Genomic DNA, 24,111 nt, shown 5'->3' on the forward strand with positions numbered 1-24,111 from the left:
TCCTCCCTCTCTATCACATCTCCTGTTTCTCCCTCCTCCTCCCTCCCTCTATCACATCTCCTGTTTCTCCCTCCTCCTCCCTCCCTCTCTATCACATCTCCTGTTTCTTCCTCCTCCCTCCCTCTCTATCACATCTCCTGTTTCTCCCTCCTCCTCCCTCCCTCTCTATCACATCTCCTGTTTCTCCCTCCTCCTCCCTCCCTCTCTATCACATCTCCTGTTTCTCCCTCCTCCTCCCTCCCTCTCTATCACATCTCCTGTTTCTCCCTCCTCCTCCCTCCCTCTCTATCACATCTCCTGTTTCTTCCTCCTCCCTCCCTCTCTATCACATCTCCTGTTTCTCCCTCCTCCTCCCTCCCTCTATCACATCTCCTGTTTCTCCCTCCTCCCTCCCTCTATCACATCTCCTGTTTCTCCCTCCCTCTCTATCACATCTCCTGTTTCTTCCTGTTTCTCCCTCCATTCCTCCCTCTCTATCACATCTCCTCTTTCTCCTCTCCCTCCTCCTTCCCTCTCTATCACATCTCCTGTTTCTCCCTCCTCCTCCCTCCCTCCCTCTCTATCACATCTCCTGTTTCTCCCTCCTCCTCCCTCCTTCCCTCTCTATCACATCTCCTGTTTCTCCCTCCTCCTCCCTCCCTCTCACATCTCCTGTTTCTCCCTCCTCCTCCCTCCCTCCCTCTCTATCACATCTCATGTTTCTCCCTCCTCCTCCCTCCCTCCCTCTCTATCACATCTCCTCTTTCTCCTCTCCTTCCTCCTTCCCTCTCTATCACATCTCCTCTTTCTCCTCTCCCTCCATTCCTCCCTCTCTATCACATCTCCTCTCCCTCCATCCCTCCCTCCGCAGACAATCAAACCCCTGGGCACACGCTGGTTGAATCAATGTTTCCTCGTAATTAGACGTTGAAATGAGGTCTGTGCCCAGTGGGAAGTGAGTTTTGGCTGGGATGGGATAGGGGTGGGGTGGAGGGTGGGAGCGTCCCTCCCTGGCCCATGTATCCATGCTGCGTAGCTGAGGTCTGGATCACATTTAAAACACATGTTCATGCTGCTCCAGATAAGCTGAACTCTGTGGAAATACAGTGGCTTTGGATTTAACAGCCAAGGCAGGGACAGACAGAACAGACTTACAGACAGACAGAGCAAGGCAACATCAGACAGACAAACAGAACCAGGGAGACAAGGCAGGGACAGACAGAACAGACTTACAGACAGACAGAGCAAAGCATCATCAGACAGACAAACAGAACCAGGGAGACAAGGCAGGGACAGACAGAACAGACTTACAGACAGACAGAGCAAGGCAACATCAGACAGACAAACAGAACCAGGGAGACAAGGCAGGGGCAGACAGAACAGACTTACAGACAGACAGAGCAAGGCAACATCCGACAGACAAACAGAACCAGGGAGACAAGGCAGGGACAGACAGAGCCAGGGTGACATGGTGGGGACAGAGAGACAGACAGACAGACAGCCCTCTCAACCCTGAAGGACGGGAACTAAGTGCGGGGCCATGCTCGCTCGATGTGACAAGCAGGCCCTTTAACGCAGAGGCTGAGACACAGTAGATAATGAGATCTGAAGAGGTCTGGACTAACTGGGGAGAAGAGAAGAGAGGGGATAGTCAAGACAGGCAAAAGAAAGAGAGACAGTCTTAAGAGTCCTTGCTTGTAGTTGGACCAATAGAGAGAGTCTTAAGAGTCCTTGCTTGTAGTTGGACCAATAGAGAGACAGTCTTAAGAGTCCTTGAGGCAGTCTCAAGTGACTGAGTGAAACTCTAAGTGTCCTTGCTGTGTGTAGTTGGGGGGATAGAGAGAGAGGTAGAGGTGTTTTAAATCCTCTTTAGCTGTTCCATTTGCTCTGGGGTGTCTGTGGCCAGACGGAGAGGGAGAGGTGTCTGTGACCAGGGAGAGAGAGAGAGTCTGTGACCCGGGGGGAGAGAGGGAGAGGTGTCCGTAACCACAGGGACTGTGACAGGAGCTTGTGTGTGGTCTGAGGAGTCAGCGCCGGTCTGAGAGGGGCTGGTCTGTAGAGAGGAGACTCCTTCCTCTGGCTCTGCTCTCTATTATAGAGGATTACCCAATACAGAAACATCTCTCTGTTACAGGGGATTACCCTGAGAGAAACGGCTCTCTGTTGTACAACTTCTGTCCAGAGACTGAAAATTCACCGTACAGAGACAGAAGGAGAACTTTGAACACAAAAGAGACTGAGATACAGCATTGAACCAGAGGATGCAGAGGATGCTTGCTGCCGGTGTTGGAATGATGCTGGTGTTGGTGAGGTTGAACTTGGGAATGCCAAACAAGGTTCAAGATGATCCCAGCTCTCTCAGGGTAAGTGTCCGGTGTCTATGCACTTCATTTCTGTGTGGCTTCAATGTCCAGACCAGGCACTGTTTCATCTGCAACTCATGTTCTGCTCAGGCTCTTATTCTGTGGATTAAATGCACGAGTCATCGTCATCAAGAAGCTATTTATTAATAACCGGTATGTCATCAAATGGGGACACATGTCTCCCACTGGAGGCACCAGGTTTGAGTCCATCTTTGTGTTCTTATGAACTGAATCAACTCTCCTTACAACTCACCATGTTAGCTAATAAAACTAGCGCTGACCAGTTGGCAAGGGGCGTGGAGACACACACACACACACCACCTGTGAGCTGTCCATGAAGATCAGAGCTGACATGGTCTAATGAGCAGTGTGTGTGTGTGTGTGTGCCTCTTATGTAAACGGTGCAAATGTATTGGAAGTGCAAATGCATGCGTCACCATTAACAAGATCTCACCGACCTGGAAAGAGGAGCGTTTCAACTTCCTAAATTATCAATCACTTCTTTCTCTTTCTCTTGCTCTTCTTCGCTCTCTCCTCTCTCTTGTTCGCTGTCTGTCTCCCCCCCCCCCCTCACTCAATCTCCCGATATCTCTCCCCTTGGGGCCCTGCTTTCCCATGGGTCTAAATTGCAGAAGAGGGAAAAGAAAACTCCTTGTCTGTCTGGTTTACGAGGAAGCATCCAGCTACACCCTAACGTCACAATCCTCACATAGAGGAAGCATCCAGCTACACCCTAACGTCACAATCCTCACATAGAGGAAGCATCCAGCTACACCCTAACGTCACAATCCTCACATAGAGGAAGCATCCAGCTACACCCTAACGTCACAATCCTCACATAGAGGAAGCAGCCAGCTACACCCTAACGTCACAATCCTCACATAGAGGAAGCATCCAGCTACACCCTAACGTCACAATCCTCACATAGAGGAAGCAGCCAGCTACACCCTAACGTCACAATCCTCACATAGAGGAAGCATCCAGCTACACCCTAACGTCACAATCCTCACATAGAGGAAGCATCCAGCTACACCCTAACGTCACAATCCTCACATAGAGGAAGCATCCAGCTACACCCTAACGTCACAATCCTCACATAGAGGAAGCATCCAGCTACACCCTAACGTCACAATCCTCACATAGAGGAAGCATCCAGCTACACCCTAACGTCACAATCCTCACATAGAGGAAGCATCCAGCTACACCCTAACGACACAATCCTCACATAGAGGAAGCATCCAGCTACACCCTAACGTCACAATCCTCACATAGAGGAAGCATCCAGCTACACCCTAACGACACAATCTTCACATATTGAACAGATCAGCGGCGGCTCATGTCGTTACAACGACTGGAAGAAATGAAAGCAAACTGTTTCTGTTTGACATGTTTCATATTACATGACAGTCCTTTTCCTCAGCCTCGCCTCTGACCCGGCCCCGCCTCTGACCCGGCCCCGCCTCTGACCCGGCCCCTCTCCTCTCCGTTGTTTATTCAACTCTCCATCTGTTCTGTGGGTTTCCCTTCCCGTCTCGTAAATGAATGGAAGTCCCTTATTCCCTCGTTATTTGTCTTTCTCAACAAATCCGACCACACCCTTTTTATATTGTAAATGTTTAAAAGGTTTTTATGATTTTGAACTTTTACAATTGGCAACAATAGACTATTTAAATTGCAACATTTTGTTGTTACATTGACATTACACCAACACAGTCATAATGTAATGTCTTCGTTTTTTGGGGGGTAATAGTGTGCAGAGAGTGAATTTAGTGTAAATATGATTTGACCACTATAAGTGGAGGCAGGGAAGAAGCCACAGCTCCATAGGACTGGTCAGCTGTAACACCAGACCGGTCTCCTCCAATGTGTTTGGAGTTGTACACATGGAGGAAGGGAAGAAGCCACAGCTCCATAGGACTGGTCAGCTGTAACACCAGACCGGTCTCCTCCAATGTGTTTGGAGTTGTACACATGGAGGAAGGGAAGAAGCCACAGCTCCATAGGACTGGTCAGCTGTAACACCAGACCGGTCTCCTCCAATGTGTTTGGAGTTGTACACATGGAGGCAGGGAAGAAGCCACAGCTCCATAGGACTGGTCAGCTGTAACACCAGACCGGTCTCCTCCAATGTGTTTGGAGTTGTACACATGGAGGCAGGGAAGAAGCCACAGCTCCATAGGACTGGTCAGCTGTAACACCAGACCGGTCTCCTCCAGTGTGTTTGGAGTTGTACACATGACTGTTCCCTTTCTCCATGTTGGCCTGTAGGGCACCGAGAGAGATCACACAACACACGTTGATCAATTATTGTGGTCGGATTTTCCGACCTGCTTATTATCTGCAGTAACACAGTATATTAGTTAGTGATCTACCTGCTTGTTATCTGCAGTAACACAGTATATTAGTTAGTGATCTACCTGCTTGTTATCTGCAGTAACACAGTATATTAGTTAGTGATCTACCTGCTTGTTATCTGCAGTAACACAGTATTTTAGTTAGTGATCTACCTGCTTGTTATCTGCAGTAACACAGTATTTTAGTTAGTGATCTACCTGCTTATTATCTGCAGTAACACAGTATATTAGTTAGTGATCTACCTGCTTATTATCTGCAGTAACACAGTATATTAGTTAGTGATCTACCTGCTTGTTATCTGCAGTAACACAGTATATTAGTTAGTGATCTACCTGCTTGTTATCTGCAGTAACACAGTATATTAGTTAGTGATCTACCTGCTTGTTATCTGCAGTAACACAGTATATTAGTTAGTGATCTACCTGCTTATTATCTGCAGTAGTACTGTATATTAGTTAGTGATCTACCTGCTTGTTATCTGCAGTAGTACTGTATATTAGTTAGTGATCTACCTGCTTGTTATCTGCAGTAACACAGTATATTAGTTAGTGATCTACCTGCTTGTTATCTGCAGTAACACAGTATTTTAGTTAGTGATCTACCTGCTTGTTATCTGCAGTAACACAGTATATTAGTTAGTGATCTACCTGCTTATTATCTGCAGTAGTACTGTATATGTGTTAGTTTGTGGCCTACCTGCTTGTTATCTGCACTAGCATGTGCAGCAGCAGTTCTAAGCTTGTCTCTGTGGGAAACAGTAGCTAGGTCTCCTAATATTCTGTGTCTCTCCTCCATCCTCTGCTCCATGGGAAGGAGGAGGCTTGTCTTCTCATAGCTCCTAGAGCTCCTCAACAGGTGGACCCTGGGAACTCCTGCCCCCACTATCCCTTAATGCCACCCCAGCCAACTCCACATTCGCAGCTGTTATGTTGTCTATGGGCTGATGCCAGGGGATCTACTGTGCATTTGGGGTACAATGGGCATCCTCTCATCCCAGCTATGAACAGTCATGGGAATGAGAAGAAGTAATGATTACACACGTAGTACTACAATACTGTAGTACTATAATAATGTAGTACTATAATACTACAATACTGTAGTACTATAAAACTGTAGTACTATTATACTGTAGTACTATAATACTGTAGTTCTACAATATTGTAGTACTATAATACTACAATACTGCAGTACTATAATACTACAATACAGCAGTACTATAATACTTTAGTGCAATAATACTGTAGTGCTACAATGCTGTGGTGCTATAATACTGTAATGCTATAATACTACATTACCGTAGTACTATAATACTACAATACTGTAGTACTATAATACCACAATACTGCAGAACTATAATACTACAATACCGTAGTACTATAATACTACAATAATGTAGTACTATAATACTACGATAATGTAGTACTATACTACTGTAGTGCTATAATACTATAATGCTGTAGTACTACAATACTGTGGTACTATAATACTGTAGTACTATAATACTACATTACCATAGTACTCTAATACTGTACTACTATAATAATACACTACCTTAGTACTATAATACTGTAGTACTATACTATGTAGTGCTATAATACTGTAGTACTTTAATACTACAATACAGTGGTACTATTAATACTGTAGTGATATAATACTATAATACACAGAAGCACTGATTGTTTTTGTATCTGTTGTGATCTAAATGATGATAGTCTTAAATCCCAGGACAGCTGTTAATGGTCTGTGGGACCTGGCGTTGGGCAATAATAGCACAGTCAGAGGTGGATGTGAGTGTGAGGAATCAGACTGACTTGCATGTATCATCAGCTCAGTCCAGTCCTTGTAAACCGGCCTCAATCACATCTAAAGTTAATCCTGACTTGGATGTAAGAGTGCTGCCCTCTTGTGGTGAGACTGTTGACTCTCACAAAGCAACTAACAATATTTTACCATACTTTACCAGCGTGTTGGAGCTTATTTTCTATCCTGTCTTTAAAACAACATATACCATTAAATGTTTTGTGTCCTCCTCCTCTGCTCTCTGCAGGTGATCAACCAGGAGAAGTGGGAGAGGGATGTGCGTTCGGCCTCCAGTCTGGACGAGCTGCTCATGCTGACAGATTTCCCTGACTGGAAGCTGTGGAAGTGTCGTCTAAAATTCAAACACCTGGAGACGTCTCCCTCATCCTCTTCCTCTCAGCAGCCCAACCACCGTTCCTCCTCCTCCTCCTCCTCCGCTGGATCTGGGTCACACCGCTCCACGCGCTACGCTGTAGCATCCTACAGCCTGGAGATACTCAAAGGTATGTGGGTTCGAAACCTGGGTCTCCTCAAAACTGTGTTGGCTCTCTAAGCTAAAGTTTTGGTATTGTTTGTTGAGCTATGCTGCTGGCTCATACAGCCTCGGGATACTCAAAGGTATGTGGGTTCGATATCTGCGTCTACTGTGCACTTGCTCAATGTGTTAGACCTCTGAGCTAAAGGCTGGGCATTATTCAATGTTCTCCCTGGAGATAGTCATAAAGTATGAGACAGACGGGTTTGAACCCTGGGTCTTCTCGAGACTGTGTTAACCCTCCAAGCAAAAGCCAAGACATTCATTCCAGGTTGCTAATGCATGTTTTGTGGTTAGAATGTGAGTGTACCCAGACGGTAGCCAAAGCAAGTGTCTATGGTTGCTATTAGTTTTGTTCTGTGTGTAACTGTTGGTGTTGTGTGTATGTGATCATTAGCCATAGATGATGAGTGGCAGAAGACCCAGTGCACGCCCAGAGAGACGTGTGTAGACGTGGCAAAGGAACTGGGCACCACGACCTCCATGTTCTTCAAGCCCCCCTGCGTGTCCGTCTTCAGGTGCAACGGATGCTGTAACAAAGAGGGTGTATCGTGCAGAAACACAAGTACTGCCTATGTTAATAAAACAGTGAGCATTTCCTCTTTAAATATCTGTTAGAAGGTGTATTACAAATAAAACGCATTATTAATATTATTCTTAATAAATGGCAATAATTTCTGGCAGGGGTCGGCAAAGGGCAACAGGCATTTTTTTAAAATATGATTTTAGTTTTTGGTCTAAAAAATACCTTTAAAATCCCCAGGAATTCAGCTAAAAATGAGTTTAATTTAGTAAATCTGTTCCCAAGTATTCCTACTAATTAAAAAAAGAGATATTTAATCATGTCTCAATGTTATCAATGTATGAAATGATGTCTATTTTCAAATACAACCTCTTCTTGGATGTTTGCGGTGTACAAATGATTGTAACAATGTTCCGGCCCCCTGACCATCCGCTCCAACAAACATCACCTCACGGCTATAGTTCCGGCCCCCTGACCATCCGCTCCAACAAACATCACCCCGCGGCTATAGTTCCGGCCCCCTGACCATCCGCTCCAACAAACATCACCCCGCGGCTATAGTTCCGGCCCCCTGACCATCCGCTCCAACAAACATCACCCCGCGGCTATAGTTCCGGCCCCCTGACCATCCGCTCCAACAAACATCACCTCACGGCTATAGTTCCGGCCCCCTGACCATCCGCTCCAACAAACATCACCCCACGGCTATAGTTCCGGCCCCCTGACCATCCGCTCCAACAAACATCATCCCGCGGCTATAGTTCCGGCCCCCTGACCATCCGCTCCAACAAACATCACCCCGCGGCTATAGTTCCGGCCCCCTGACCATCCGCTCCAACAAACATCACCCCGCGGCTATAGTTCCGGCCCCCTGACCATCCGCTCCAACAAACATCACCCCGCGGCTATAGTTCCGGCCCCCTGACCATCCGCTCCAACAAACATCACCCCGCGGCTATAGTTCCGGCCCCCTGACCATCCGCTCCAACAAACATCACCCCGCGGCTATAGTTCCGGCCCCCTGACCATCTCCTCCAACAAACATCACCCCGCGGCTATAGTTCCGGCCCCCTGACCATCCGCTCCAACAAACATCACCCCGCGGCTATAGTTCCGGCCCCCTGACCATCCGCTCCAACAAACATCATCCCGCAGCTATAGTTCCAGCCCCCTGACCATCCGCTCCAACAAACATCACCCCGCGGCTATAGTTCCGGCCCCCTGACCATCCGCTCCAACAAACATCACCCCGCGGCTATAGTTCCGGCCCCCTGACCATCCGCTCCAACAAACATCACCCCGCGGCTATAGTTCCGGCCCCCTGACCATCCGCTCCAACAAACATCACCCCGCGGCTATAGTTCCGGCCCCCTGACCATCCGCTCCAACAAACATCATCCCGCGGCTATAGTTCCGGCCCCCTGACCATCCGCTCCAACAAACATCATCCCGCGGCTATAGTTCCGGCCCCCTGACCATCCGCTCCAACAAACATCACCTCACGGCTATAGTTCCGGCCCCCTGACCATCCGCTCCAACAAACATCATCCCGCGGCTATAGTTCCGGCCCCCTGACCATCCGCTCCAACAAAAATCATCCCGCGGCTATAGTTCCGGCCCCCTGACCATCCGCTCCAACAAACATCATCCCGCGGCTATAGTTCCGGCCCCCTGACCATCCGCTCCAACAAACATCATCCCGCGGCTATAGTTCCGGCCCCCTGACCATCCGCTCCAACAAACATCATCCCGCGGCTATAGTTCCGGCCCCCTGACCATCCGCTCCAACAAACATCATCCCGCGGCTATAGTTCCGGCCCCCTGACCATCCATTCCAAAAAAAAAATCACCCCGCGGCTATAGTTCCGGCCCCCTGACCATCCGCTCCAACAAACATCACCCCGCGGCTATAGTTCCGGCCCCCTGACCATCCATTCCAAAAAAAAAATCACCCTGCGGCTATAGTTCCGGCCCCCTGACCATCCGCTCCAACAAACATCACCCCGCGGCTATAGTTCCGGCCCCCTGACCATCCGCTCCAACAAACATCACCTCACGGCTATAGTTCCGGCCCCCTGACCATCCGCTCCAACAAAAATCCTCCCGCGGCTATAGTTCCGGCCCCCTGACCATCCGCTCCAACAAACATCACCTCACGGCTATAGTTCCGGCCCCCTGACCATCCGCTCCAACAAAAATCCTCCCGCGGCTATAGTTCCGGCCCCCTGACCATCCGCTCCAACAAACATCACCCCGCGGCTATAGTTCCGGCCCCCTGACCATCCGCTCCAACAAACATCACCTCACGGCTATAGTTCCGGCCCCCTGACCATCCGCTCCAACAAACATCACCCCACGGCTATAGTTCTGGCCCCCTGACCATCCGCTCCAACAAACATCATCCCGCGGCTATAGTTCCGGCCCCCTGACCATCCGCTCCAACAAACATCACCTCACGGCTATAGTTCCGGCCCCCTGACCATCCGCTCCAACAAAAATCCTCCCGCGGCTATAGTTGGGGACCCCTGATTTATGTTTTAAGACAATTGTGATTATGATAAGTGCTCTTAAATGACAATGATTTTGGAGAATGTGAATATATACAGAACGTACAGACTACGTAATGTACACTATGCACATCATTGGGCCATCAATGAGTCAAATAAAATACAGCTCTCTCTACAAAGTGGATCTCTGACTCCAGAACCGGACTAATGTGATCTGACACGTTCCGTCCTGCAGCTGCTGAGTGTGATACCGTTCAAATACGGACCTGAGCCGGTGTTGATAAAGGTAGCCAATCACACAGAGTGTAAGTGTATGGAACCACCCCTGATCCGACGGCAAGCCCATATACGCTCTCACAGGAGGAACGGGTGAGTCCAGATGTACAGATACACACACACACACACTCTCGCTAGTCGTACCCTTAGCACTAACCAGGCTGTGTGTTTGGTTGCAGGTGCTCTCCGATGCGTCAGCTCTCTAAATCAGAGGACTCCAGGCGTCTGTGTGCCAGTGGGTTGATCTGGGACTGCATGGCCGACCGCTGTGTGTCCTACCCCTCCACTGAACAACCAGGTTAGTCTACCACTGTATCCTACCCCTCCACTGAACAACCAGTCTACCACTGTGTCCTACCCCTCCACTAAACAACCAGGTTAGTCTACCACTGGTAGATATATCAACTATCCAGCCCAGTAGATGCACTAGATTTAGCTGGTATGCAGCACTGGGTTTGGGCAGTGTTTGCACTTTGGGGACCATTCCATTGTAATGCGCTGGGGATGCTAAATCAGGGTGTTATTCAGGATATTATATAGCCTCTGTAGGAAGTGGTTATTCTGATGTGTTCTTCTCGCTCCATTTTCCCTGGTCTGGTCCCTGTAGTCATATTAAGTCATTCCTATGTTTTTCTCTATGTTTGTTCCAGACTTCTCTCCCAATATGAGAACGGTGGACTGTGACATAGATGTTGACAGGTGTGACTGTGTCCCAGACCGCACTACACTGTCCCCACAGCCCACCTTAACCCAGGACCCAGATCATCCTACCCTGCATGTCACCTGAACCATACTGCCTGTGCTAACAACAAACAGCACTTCAACCATGCCTCTCGCAGGTAGAATGCAACTTGAGACACACCCCTTTTGACTAGTTAGTTTGATCGTTTTGATAGTAGTTCATTGATAAATGTATCAGCTGACGTTCAAGGTCTGAATGAATCAGTCCCTGATGTACATCAGAAATGTTTGGGTCCTCAAGAGACCGTGGTTGAACAGCCATACTACAACACATGTACTAACACCTTTTCATTCTTTTGATCCGCAGATGCCAGTGATTACTAAGAAGAATATAACCTTTGACATCTGCTTGGCTTTGAAGTTTGGAAGCAGTGAAAAAGTTCATAATTTAATTTATATCGCTATTTATATATCTAACTTCAAATAAAATAGTTTATCTTTCTAACCTACATACATGACGTTTTACATGTTTTATTTACATATGTAAATTATTAGTATTTATATGCACTGAACATGTATTTTGCGCTAAAGAACAATATTTTTGTAATAATTGCTGCCAACATTTTGTAAATATAATCGAAGTTTGTCCTTTTGGTGTCTATCCTTCATATTTATAATTACAGTTTTAACCGTTTTGTTCAAAGTTCTCTCACCTTGTAAATGTATAGGTCGCGACCAGACCTGTTAACGGTGGGTCGCGACGTGTTAGAGCAAATGTATCATTCTTTCATTAATTCCTGGAATTGATTTGGCCAAGTACAAATGGTCTGTGTTCATTGCGCTCTGTCTGCTAAGCAGCCGTGTCAGTTCGGCAGCTGCGCGACTGAGAGGGAGAAGCCTGTGTGCTTCGCGGTTTACCGGATCTTTTTTTTCTGCAGTTTTAATTGAAGATCACTCCGCGACCCTACAGCAGCGCTGTAGTTCAGCAGCAGATGATGCGCCGTCAGCCAATGACTCGGTATTCTCACTCGCCAGCTGTCATCAAATGTAGTCAAGCTAGCCATAAATTCTGACAGCTCAATCGTCATTAAACTGAAATACAGCGATACGTTTCTTTCTCTTGGTTTCATACCAACTTTGAGAAATAACGAGGAGCGCACACAATGTCTTTTGTCCAGGGAAGTGCTTAGTAATGAGACTCTCACATTAAAACAACACATTCTGACCAAACATCCACAGCATGATGGTAAACCCAGGGAGTTCTTTCAGAGCAGGGCTGAATGCTTCAGGAAACATCGCTTTGACAGTGGAAAAGTAAGTCAACTAGCTTGTTGTCATTTTATAACAGGTAAGCAGAAATAAGGGAGTACAATCTCTCAAAGTAGTAACTTAGATGTGAGTTTCCCTTTCAAACAATTACATTGTACACAGCTATTAACGTTAGATTGCTAATATTAGCCAAAGCAAGCAAGCTAGCTAGCTACTGTGCTACCCTTAAGTTACAGTACTGTATATTTTGAATATAAAATGATCAGGCCTACTGCACAACTTACTGTAGAAATGATTGTTGAAAACAACAAGTCGAGGTTGGAACTGTTGCTGTTAAAATACAATTTATCATTTTTATTCTGAACTGGAATAAAATGATTGATGCTTCTTTTTTTTTTGCTCATCTACAGCAGGAAGCGGTCTCGTGCCTGACTGAGAAAGCAGTAGATGTTCTGGTCCAGTTTGGCACCACATACCTATATGAGTCAGGGTTCGTATCTCTGGCGTACTTAAAAAAAACAAGTACAGAAACAGACTCCATGCTGAGCATGACCTCAGGGTTGCACTGTTAAAAACTGAACCCAGAATAGAAATGCTTGTTGAAAGCATCAACCAGCCACACACCTCTCATTAGGACTGTGTGTGTTTTCTGCTCTACATCTGTGTGATGTGATCAATCAGCTTATTCCAGTTCAGAATTAAAATTATTTATTATATTTTAACAGCAACAGTTCCAACCTAGAGAGTTGGGGAACAGAGCATTCGGAAAGTATTCAGACCCCTTCCCTTTCCCCACATTTTGTTACGTTACAGCCGTAGTCTAAAATTGATTAAATAAATAAAAATCCTCATCAATCTATACCCAATACCCCATAATGACAAAGCAAAAGCAGGTTTTTGCAAAGGTATAAAAAAAAACAATGGAAATATCTTATTTGCATAAATATTCAGACCCTTTGCGATGAGACTCGAAATTGAGCTCAGTTGCATCCTTTCCATTGATCATCCTTGAGATGTTTCTACAACTTGATTGGAGTCCACCTGTGGTAAATTCAATTGATTGGACAATTGTCTATATCTAGGGACCCACAGTTCGTGTCAGAGCAAAAACCAAACCATGAGGTCAAAGGAATTGTCTGTAGAACTCCAAGACAGGATTGTGTCGAGGCACAGATCTGAGGAAAGGTACCAAAAAATGTCTGCAGCATTGAAGGTCCCCAAGAACTGTCACGACTTCTGCCTAAGTCGATCCCGCTCCTTGTTCGGGCGGTCAGCCTTACCTCAGGTTTTCACCCCGAGAGTAACGGGCAGGTGGAGAGAGTTAACCAGGATGTGGGAAGGTTTCTGAGGTCTTATTGCCAGGACCGGCCGGGGGAGTGGGCGGTGTTCGTGCCCTGGGCAGAGATGGCCCAGAACTCGCTCCGCCACTCCTCCACTAACCTTTCTCCCTTCCAGTGTGTCTTGGGGTATCAGCCGGTTCTGTCTCCTTGACATCAAAGTCAGACTGAGGCTCCTGCGGTGGACGACTGGTTCCGGCGCGAGGAGGAAACATGGGACGCTGCACATGTGCACCTTCAGTGCGCCGTACTGTGCCAGAAAAGGGGCGCAGACCGTCACCGCAGTGAGGCCCCGGTGTTTGCACCAGGGGACAAGGTCTGACCTGAAACCTGCCCCTCCGCCTGCCCTGTCGGACGATGGGTCCGCGGTTTGTGGGGACCATTTAAAGTCCTGAGGAGAGTGAACGAGGTATGTTACAGGTTACAGCTTCCCCCGATTACCACATTAACCCCTCGTTCCATATGTCTCTCCTCAGGCCGGTGGTGGCTGGCCCGCTCCAGGAGTCTGAGGTGCGGGAGGTTCCTCCACCCCCTCTGGACATCGAGGGAGACCGTACTCCGTTCGATCCATACTGGATTCGAGATGTCGGGCCTTCAGTACCTCGTGGACTGGGAGGGGTATAGTCCGGAGGAGAGATGCTGGGTTCCGGTGGACGACGTGTTGGATCCTTCTATGCTGCGAGATTTCCACCGTCTCGATCCGAATCGCCCCGCGCCTCGCCCTCCGGGGCTTCCCCGAAGTTGGTCCGCGCGTCAGCGAGGGGTACTGTCAGGCGGTGTTCGGCGGGCGACGTCACCGATCTTCTAGCCATCACTGATACATTTTTCATTTTCCATTGGTTTTGTCTTGTCTTCCTTCACACCTGGTTCATATCACATCAATTACATGTTGTGTATTTAACCCTCTGTTTCCCCTCATGTCCTTGTTGGAGATTGTTTGATTGTATGTTAGTGCTAGTATGTGTTGGTGCGCGACGGGTTTTGTACCCATTTTATTTATTTTTGTATATTTAGGTTTTTGGAGTTTGTTTGTGAGTTCTTATTAAATGACTCTGTTTATACCAAGTTTGTTCTCCTGCACCTGACTTCCCTGCCACCAACACGTACACCTTTCAAGAACACATTGGCCTCCATCATTCTTAAATGTAAGCAGTTTGGAAAGGGGGATAGTCAGTTGAACAATTGAATGCATTCAACTGAAATGTGTCTTCCGCATTTAACCCAACCCCTCTGAATCGGAGAGGTGTGGGGGGACTGCCTTAATCGACATCCACATCATCGGTGCCTGGGGAATATCATCAGCTCTGGGATTCAATCCAGCAACCTTTCTGTTACTGGCCCAAAGCTAGTAACCATGAGAAACAAGATTCTCTGATGAAATCAAGATTGAACTCTTTGGCCTGAATGACAAGTGTCACATCTGGAGGTAACCTGGCACCATCCCTACGGTGAAGCATGGTGGTGGAAGCATCCCAGAGACTGGGAGACTAGTCAGGATCAAGGCAAAGATAAAGAGAGGAAAGTACAGAGAGATCCTTGATGAAAACCTGCTCCAGAATGCTCAGGACCTCAGTCTGGGGCGAAGGTTCACCTTCCAACAAGACAACAACCCTAACCACACAGCCAAGACAACGCAGGAGTGGCTTCGGGGCAAGTCTCTGAATGTCCTTCAGTGGCCCAGCCAGAGCTCTGACTTGAACCCGATTGAACATCTCTGGAGAGACCTGAAAATACAGTTGAAGTCAGATGTTTACACATACCTTAGCCAAAAACATTTAAACTCAGTTTTTCACAATTCCTGACATTTAATCCTAGTAAAAATTACCTGTTTTAGGTCAAGTTAGGATCACCACTTTATTTTAAGAATGTGAAATGTCAGAATAATAGTTGATAGAATGATTTATTTCAGCTTTTATTTCTTTCATCACATTCCCAGTGGGGAAGAAGTTTACATACACTCAATTAGTATTTGGTAGCATTGCCTTAAATGTTTTTACTTGGGTCAAACGTTTCGAGTAGCCTTCCACAAACTTCCCACAATAAGTTGGGTGAATTGTGTCCCATTCCTCCTGACAGAGCTGGTGTAACTGAGTCAGGTTTGTAGGCCTCCTTGCTCGCACACGCTTTTTCAGTTCTGGCCACACATTTTCTATAGGATTGAGGTCAGGGCTTTGTGATGGCCACTCCAATACCTTGACTTTGTTGTCCTTAAGCCATTTTGCCACAACTTTGGAAGTATGCTTAGGGTCATTGTCCATTTGGAAGACCCATTTGCGACCAAGTTTTAACTTCCTGACTGATGTCTTGAGATGTTGCTTCAATATATCCACATACATTTCCTGCCTCACGATACCATCTATTTTGTGAAGCCCACTAGTCCCTCCTGCAGCAAAGCACCCCCACAACATGATGCTGCCACCCCCGTGCTTCACGGTTGGGATGGTGTTCTTCGGCTTGCAAGCCTCCCCCTTTCGTCCCTCAAACATAACAATGGTCATTATGGCCAAACAATTATATTTGTGTTTCATCAGACAAGAGGATATTTCTCCAAAAAGTACGATCTTTGTCCCCATGTGCAGTTGCAAACCGTAGTCTGGCTTTTATATGGCGGTTTTGCAGCAGTGTCTTCTTCCTTGCTGCGCGACCTTTCAGGTTATGTTGACATAGGACTCGTTTTACTGTGGATATAGATACTTTTGTACCTGTTTCCTCCAGCATCTTCACAAGGTCCTTTGCTGTTGTTCTGGGATTGATTTGCACTTTTTGCACCAAAGTGTGTTCATCTCTAGGAGACAGAATGTGTCTTCTTCCTGAGCGGTATGACGGCTGCATGGTCCCATGGTGTTTATACTTGTGTACTATTGTTTGTTCAGATGAAGGTGGTACCTTCAGGTGTTTGGAAATTGCTCCCAAGGATTAACCAGACTTGTGGAGGTCTACAAAAAAAAAATCTGAGGTCTTGGATTTTCCCATGATGTCAAGCAAAGAGGCACTGAGTTTGAAGGGAGGCCTTGAAAGACATCTACAGGTACACCTCCAATTGACTCAAATGATGTCAATTAGCCTATCAGAAGCTTCTAAACCATTGACATAATTTTCTGGAATGTTCCAAGCTGTTTAAAGGCACAGTCAACTTACTGTATGTAAACTTCTGACCCACTGGAATTGTGATACAGTGAATTATAAGTGAAATAATCGGTCTGTAACATTTGTTGTGAAAAGTACTTGTGTCATGCACAAAGTAGATGTCCTAACTGACTTGCCAAAACTATAATTTGTTAACAAGAAATTTGTGGAGTGGTTGAAAAGCGAGTTTTAATGACTCCAACCTAAGTGTACGTAAACTTCTGACTTCAACTGTAGCTGTGCAGCAACGCTCCCCATCCAACCTGACAGAGCTTGAGAGGATCTGCAGAGAAGAATGGGAGAAACTCCCCAAATACAGGTATGCCAAGCTTGTAGCGTCATACCCAAAAAGACTTGAGGCTGTAATCGCTGCTTCAACAAAGTACTGAGTAAAGGGTCTGAATGCTTATGTAATTTTTTTAAACATTTGCTAACATTTCTAAATTAAAAAAAATCCTTTGTCGTTATGGGGTATTGCGTGTAGAATGATGAGGGGGGAAAAACAATTTAATCCATTTTAGAATAAGGTTGTAACTTAACAAATGTGGAAAAAGTCAAGGGGTCTGAATTCTTTCAGAATGCGCTGTAAGAGTTTTTAATGGGGAAAAATGAACATGAATAACTATTTATATTATTATATTTAATTGTTATTTTCTATTTGTCTATATTGCATTTGATTTATGCATAAGGGCAGTGAAAAGTACCAATATTTATGTATAATTGCATGTTTTCATAAGCGTAAATTGGGTCCCAGGCTGAAAAAGTTTAAGAACCCCTGATTTAGAGATGACATAACAACAATTCAACTGTGTTGTTCATGCCTCCGCGATACAGCATTTTTTAATATTTTTTTTTTAAAACAGAAGAAACATTTTGATGTTGCTACGGCAACCAATTATTTCACAGAGAGGATTTCAGAGCACTCTCGTCTGTGTGCCAAAGTGCAGAATAAATTATGAATTTACAAATGCTCAACACCTGTTGAATATGGCCGGTGTCAGTAAACGTTGGCAAAAAAAGCGTAATTAAATTGTTGCCAGCACGGTTACAGTCACCAACGCTCTAGATAAGATGAAAACAGCCGATGAGTAACATGGTCAGAGTGAGGTGTTCTCTCATTTGTGTCTGGAAGTAGCTCGCAAGCTAGCCAAATGGACAATCTGACAACGCTCTGAATATACAAACGTCCAGAGCGCACTCCGAGCGCACTCTGGCACTCCATATTGAATTTACCAACACACCACTTCTCTGAACAAATGTGTGGAATGTTGCTCCAGGTATCTAGAAACTAGCCTGGGTACCAGTCTGTTTGTGCTAACATTCCACTCGTTGTACTCTTTATCCTATGCCAAACGTGACTAGCTAGAAACCGAGGATGGAGACACTTTGCTCTGCTCCTAGTCATCTCATCTGTCCAAATATAGTTATAATGTCCCCCTCTGTTCAAATATAGGTATATTCTCCCCCTCTGTTTAAATATAGTTAGAATGCCCCCCTCTGTTCAACTATAGGTCTAATGTACTAGTCTCTTTAGTTAATCCACTCCCTGTACTCCGTGTCATTGTGCCAAAGTGAATGGCTTTACTGCCATCTTGAAATATGAGTATTTTATCATTAATGAGCTCGAGGAGAATAGAGGAGTTGATCCTGATTTGATCACCCTCACAGCTATCCTCCAATCACAATGATTTTATGCAAATTTTGGAACTCTTATCTTTTTTTTCTCCCCAGAACACCTTGGTATCCGGTTGCTCAGCAACCATTTTTTTTGTTTGATCCAGAGAAAACCAGTACATCAATAGTTGCTAGCTCATATCTAAAATTCTCTAACAAAATACATACTGCAATTCCAACCACAGAACAATATGTTAAGCCTCAAAATACAACAACTTGCCTAGCTAACAGCTAAATGTTTGATTTTAAAATTGTTATAAATTCTAATTATATTTGAAGCTCCACATGTTGTCCTGGAAAATATGAATGGTATTTCAATCAACCAATGAGCAACTCTTGAGGTAAATCCAGTTTATATTGAACGTTGCGATTGCCGAAAGGCCAGTCTCATTGGCAATGACAAGGAGTAGCAAGGAGTGAAATGTTAGCTGAAGAGACTGGTACAGACTACTAATGTCCCCCTCTGTTGAAATATATAGATATAAAGTCCCCCTCTGTTCAGATATGGCTAGGTCCAATCAAACTGTATGTGTCACATGCTTGGTAAACAACAGGTGTAGACTAACAGTGATTGGTTCCTTACGGGTCCAGTGTGTGCTAGCGAAACAGTCCTGTAGCTTCCTTCTTTATCAGACCACTTTCATATTGAGCGTGTCACTGGTTCTTCCTATTAGAGTTTTCTTGTAAACTGGATTTATGGTCTAATTTGCCAAAGGGAGGGTGAGGAAGTGCCTTGTATGCATTTCTGTGTGTGGAGTAAAGTGATCTAGAGTTTATGCATTTCTGTGTGTGGAGTAAAGTGATCTAGAGTTTATGCATTTCTGTGTGTGGAGTAAAGTGATCTAGAGTTTATGCATTTCTGTGTGTGGAGTAAAGTGATCTAGAGTTTTTCCCCTCTAGTTGCACAGGTGACATGCTGGTCAAAATGAGGTTAAACGGATTTCAGTTTCCCTGCATTAAAATCACTGTGTGTGTGTTTTCTGAATGTGTCTGTGCTCAGTCGCACCTATAGCAAGCAAATGTCTGTGATAGCTTAGAGAAACCACTGTACTTCCAGCACCCATAGCTGGTTATGGTGTTAGAGGTTACAAGGGAGGGGGTAGGAGACATACATGCATCTACTGTATAGATTGTAGATATGTTCCTATAAATGGCTGATATGTTCAGCTGTCTAAACCAGATAACACATGGATTTCTACTGTATAGATTGTAGATATGTTCCTATACATGACTGATATGTTCAGCTGTCTAAACCAGATAACACATGGATTTCTACTGTATAGATTGTAGATATGTTCCTATACATGACTGATATGTTCATCTGTCTAAACCAGATAACACATGGATTTCTACTGTATAGATTGTAGATATGTTCCTATACATGACTGATATGTTCAGCTGTCTAAACCAGATAACACATGGATTTCTACTGTATAGATTGTAGATATGTTCCTATACATGACTGATATGTTCAGCTGTCTAAACCAGATAACACATGGATTTATACTGTATAGATTGTAGATATGTTCCTATACATGACTGATATGTTCAGCTGTCTAAACCAGATAACACATGGATTTCTACTGTATAGATTGTAGATATGTTCCTATACATGACTGATATGTTCAGCTGTCTAAACCAGATAACACATGGATTTCTACTGTATAGATTGTAGATATGTTCCTATAAATGGCTGATATGTTCAGCTGTCTAAACCAGATAACACATGGATTTCTACTGTATAGATTGTAGATATGTTCCTATAAATGGCTGATATGTTCAGCTGTCTAAACCAGATAACACATGGATTTCTACTGTATAGATTGTAGATATGTTCCTATACATGACTGATATGTTCAGCTGTCTAAACCAGATAACACATGGATTTCTACTGTATAGATTGTAGATATGTTCCTATACATGACTGATATGTTCAGCTGTCTAAACCAGATAACACATGGATTTCTACTGTATAGATTGTAGATATGTTCCTATACATGACTGATATGTTCAGCTGTCTAAACCAGATAACACATGGATTTCTACTGTATAGATTGTAGATATGTTCCTATACATGACTGATATGTTCAGCTGTCTAAACCAGATAACACATGGATTTCTACTGTATAGATTGTGTGTATTATACCACATACGACTGATGTATTTTAGTTGTCTGAACCAGAGGAGACCTTGATGTTTACGGTAGCCTGGACATGCTCTCTTTTCCTTAGATTCCTGGTGAGGAGATTCTTGTTTAAGTCATAATCATGTCTTAATTACAGTATGTCATAAATGAACATAATTTGGGAAGCTAATTTCTTGGTTTTCACGGTGTGCATTGTTTTCACCAGTCTTGGAAAATGAAAGCTTTATCCAGACTAGTTATTCTTATAAAGTCAAGACTTTAACCCCCTGGAGTCGATTGACTCACCCTCGGACCATTTAACCACACAAGACATGGAGGAAGGAGTAGAATTTCAGGAAATGTGCTTTAAAACAAAAACAAACAAATTACGGGAACTTTAAAACTTGCAACATGTTCTCTCCGCCAACAAAGAGGGGTGTGAACAGTTTGAGGTCGCATGGAAATATGCCTTAGCATCCAGAACATCCTCTCAAACACTCCCTGTGTGAACTTATGTGGCTTTATACGCTCCTCACAGATAGATTGAGCAATATTAGTAGCTGCTCTGTTCTGCTTTAAGACCAGCCACGCACTGCGGGTTAGTGATATCAGAGCTGTTGTTCTGTTGTCTCGTCCTCCAGCCATTTCTCCCTCTCTCTCTCTCCATCTCCCTCCTTTTCCCCTGGTTATTGTTCTGTTGTGAGACCAGCTGTCAGCCAATGAGCAGTGAGTCAGTGACCTTCTCCTAACAAGCCCCTTGCATCTCTGCCCGGAGACCCCTGCTGGCCATGGGAGGGTGCTTTGAGGTCCAATCAGACTGAAGGACAGACAGCACTAATGTGCTGGGCGCTGAGGGCAGTGGAGATGGTGTGAGGGAGGTGAGCCTTCACACCACTACCACCAACACTGTCAGATCCTTCACATCAAACCCTCCCTCCATGCATCTGAGTCACCCCAAAGCAATCGGCTAGGTTTGAGGTGTGGGCTATGTTACATTCAGCTAGGTTTGAGATGTGGGCTATGTTACATTCAGCTAGGTTTGAGGTGTGGGCTATGTTACATTCAGCTAGGTTTGAGGTGTGGGCTATGTGACATTCAGCTAGGTTTGAGGTGTGGGCTATGTTACATTCGGCTCGGTTTGAGGTGTGGGCTATGTTACAATCGGCTCGGTTTGAGGTGTGGGCTATGTTACAATCGGCTCGGTTTGAGGTGTGGGCTATGTTACAATCAGCTCGGTTTGAGGTGTGGGCTATGTTACATTCAGCTAGGTTTGAGGTGTGGGCTATGTTTATGAGACAAGCGTGATTTTGGACTGCCGGGTTCCCGTGTCTGAAGGGAGGGAAGGATGGCAGGAATGAAAGGAAGGAAGGAAGGAAGGAAGGAAGGAAATGAAATGAAATGAAATGAAAGAAAGAAAGAAAGAAAGGAAATGAAGATTTGGCTGCTGTTGCTAAAGGAGTGTGAGGTATGATGAGATGCATGCCACCTTCCTCTGTTGGTTCCTGACCAGAGATATTACAATGTGGGCTGTAGCAGAGGTCACTTTGGAGGGATGGATGGCGGGAGGGAGGGAGGGAGGGCTGTAGCAGAGGTCACTTTGGAGGGATGGATGGAGGGAGGGAGGGAGGGAGGGAAGGAGGGCTGTAGCAGAGGTCACTTTGGAGGGATGGATGGAGGGAGGGAGGGAAGGAGGGCTGTGACAAGGGACTGTGTGATCTTTATTCTCTGTCACGCTGTGACAAGGGACTCTGTGATCTTTATTCTCTGTCACGCTGTGACAAGAGACTGGGTCTTTAGCCCCCACTCCTCCAGTTGTCAAACAGAAAGTGAAAAGGTCATGGTCTATCTAGTCCAGTCTCTCTACATTCTGGTGCTGAGGTAGCTGAGCACCATGGACAACATCTGGGATATCGTTGACATTGTCCTTTTTATTTGCTCCTCCAGTGCATTTAATCAGCTAATAATTGAGTTCAAGTTGAAATTCAAAGGACAACAATAGTAATTTGTTTGCTGAGATGATTCTGTACTCTAGGTTGGTTAAATCTAGTCCATCTGCTGAGATGATTCTGTACTCTAGGTTGGTTAAATCTAGTCCATCTGCTGAGATGATTCTGTACTCTAGGTTGGTTAAATCTAGTCCATCTGCTGAGATGATTCTGTACTCTAGGTTGGTTAAATCTAGTCCATCTGCTGAGATGATTCTATACTCTAGGTTGGTTAAATGAAGTCCATCTGCTGAGATTATTCTGTACTCTAGGTTGGTTAAATCTAGTCCATCTGATGAGATGATTCTATACTCTAGGTTGGTTAAATCTAGTCCATCTGCTGAGATGATTCTGTACTCTAGGTTGGTTAAATCTAGTCCATCTGCTGAGATGATTCTGTACTCTAGGTTGGTTAAATCTAGTCCATCTGCTGAGATGATTCTGTACTCTAGGTTGGTTAAATCTAGTCCATCTGCTGAGATGATTCTATACTCTAGGTTGGTTAAAGGATGTTCAGACATGAAAATGATTCATCCTTGTCAAATAAAATGGCATTCAATTCATATTTAGTTTGCATTTCTTTTTGTAGGTTTTTCAGTGCTTGAAAACCACTAGACCCTGACCTATTCCCATTAAAAGCCCAGCAGTGCTTTCCATTTGAAGTCATTATTGCCTGGATAGGTTCATTCATGGCAAACCTGTAACTATAGCAACAGACTATTCTTTTTACAAATGGTACTGAATCAAAGAGACGGCGTTCCATTAGTCATTCTCTTTAAGGGAAACTGGGTGACCAAAGGTCTACCATGACGACAAATAAAATATATTCAGTTATGAATATAAGAGTCCCTGCTGATGACAAACCCTTTTCAGGTTCTTATTTTTGATTGGGAACACAATTACAATTTGGTTCATTTTCTGGCACAAAGAACCTCTGCTGCTGCTGCTCCTTCACTGAGACTGACAAATCATTTCTAAAGTCTCCTACTTGGAAAACGTTACCTGAAAATCATCAATGTTTGTGTATATATATACAGTGGGAAGAACAAGTATTTGATACACTGCCGATTTTTCAGGTTTCCCTACTTACAAAGCATGTAGAGGTCTGTAATGTTTTTATCATAAGTACACTTCAACTGTGAGAGACGGAATCTAAAACAAAAATACAGAAAATCACATTGTATGATTTTTAAGTAATTCATTTGCATTTTATTGCATGACATAAGTATTTGATACATCAGAAAATGTGATGTGAGCATCCCCATTAGTTATTGTAAAGTACAACAGTGACTGATGGTCATTTTTATATATATATATATATATATATATATATATGTATATATATATGTATGTGTGTGTGTGTGTGTGTGTGTATATATATATATATATATATATATATATATATATATATATATATATATATATATATATATATATATATATATATATATATATTAGTCCACAAGGCCCTTCAGCCAACTTCTAGGTTTTACAGGTTTTGTTCGGGCTCCATGCTTTCAGAACAGACAGGTATGGAGATAAGAGAGGAAAATAGTGGAGACAAGAGGAGAGGAGA

The 24,111-nt window shown here is 44.6% G+C and overlaps 1 protein-coding gene and 1 long non-coding RNA gene across 2 annotated transcripts; both read left to right on the plus strand.

Moving 5' to 3' along the window:
• The first annotated feature begins 1,126 nt into the window (after positions 1 to 1,126).
• vegfd (vascular endothelial growth factor D) lies at positions 1,127 to 11,722 on the plus strand. Its single transcript, XM_036951568.2, has 7 exons — positions 1,127 to 2,342; positions 6,745 to 7,000; positions 7,430 to 7,620; positions 10,298 to 10,431; positions 10,518 to 10,636; positions 10,989 to 11,177; positions 11,387 to 11,722. The coding sequence occupies exons 1-6, from the start codon at positions 2,241 to 2,243 to the stop codon at positions 11,123 to 11,125; spliced, it is 939 nt and encodes a 312-aa protein (XP_036807463.2). The 5' UTR covers positions 1,127 to 2,240; the 3' UTR covers positions 11,126 to 11,177; positions 11,387 to 11,722.
• Positions 11,723 to 12,208: 486 nt separating this feature from the next.
• On the plus strand, positions 12,209 to 14,690 carry LOC149975404 (uncharacterized). The gene is made up of 2 exons (XR_016488280.1): positions 12,209 to 12,333; positions 14,102 to 14,690. It is a non-coding gene; the product is annotated as an uncharacterized LOC149975404 (long non-coding RNA).
• Positions 14,691 to 24,111: the final 9,421 nt, after the last annotated feature.

Source organism: Oncorhynchus mykiss, chromosome 18 (assembly GCF_057628025.1).
Source record: "Oncorhynchus mykiss isolate SJ-2025 chromosome 18, ASM5762802v1, whole genome shotgun sequence".
NCBI lineage: Eukaryota > Metazoa > Chordata > Actinopteri > Salmoniformes > Salmonidae > Oncorhynchus > Oncorhynchus mykiss.

Bases quoted from the DNA above. Each gene is read 5' to 3' on its own strand.
- vegfd (XM_036951568.2), top strand. From the start codon at position 2,241: ATGCAGAGGATGCTTGCTGCCGGTGTTGGAATGATGCTGGTGTTGGTG. The intron at 7,001-7,429 runs GTATGTGGGTTC...TGTGATCATTAG, and splicing joins CAGCCTGGAGATACTCAAAG to CCATAGATGATGAGTGGCAG. The intron at 7,621-10,297 runs GTGAGCATTTCC...TCCGTCCTGCAG, and splicing joins CTGCCTATGTTAATAAAACA to CTGCTGAGTGTGATACCGTT.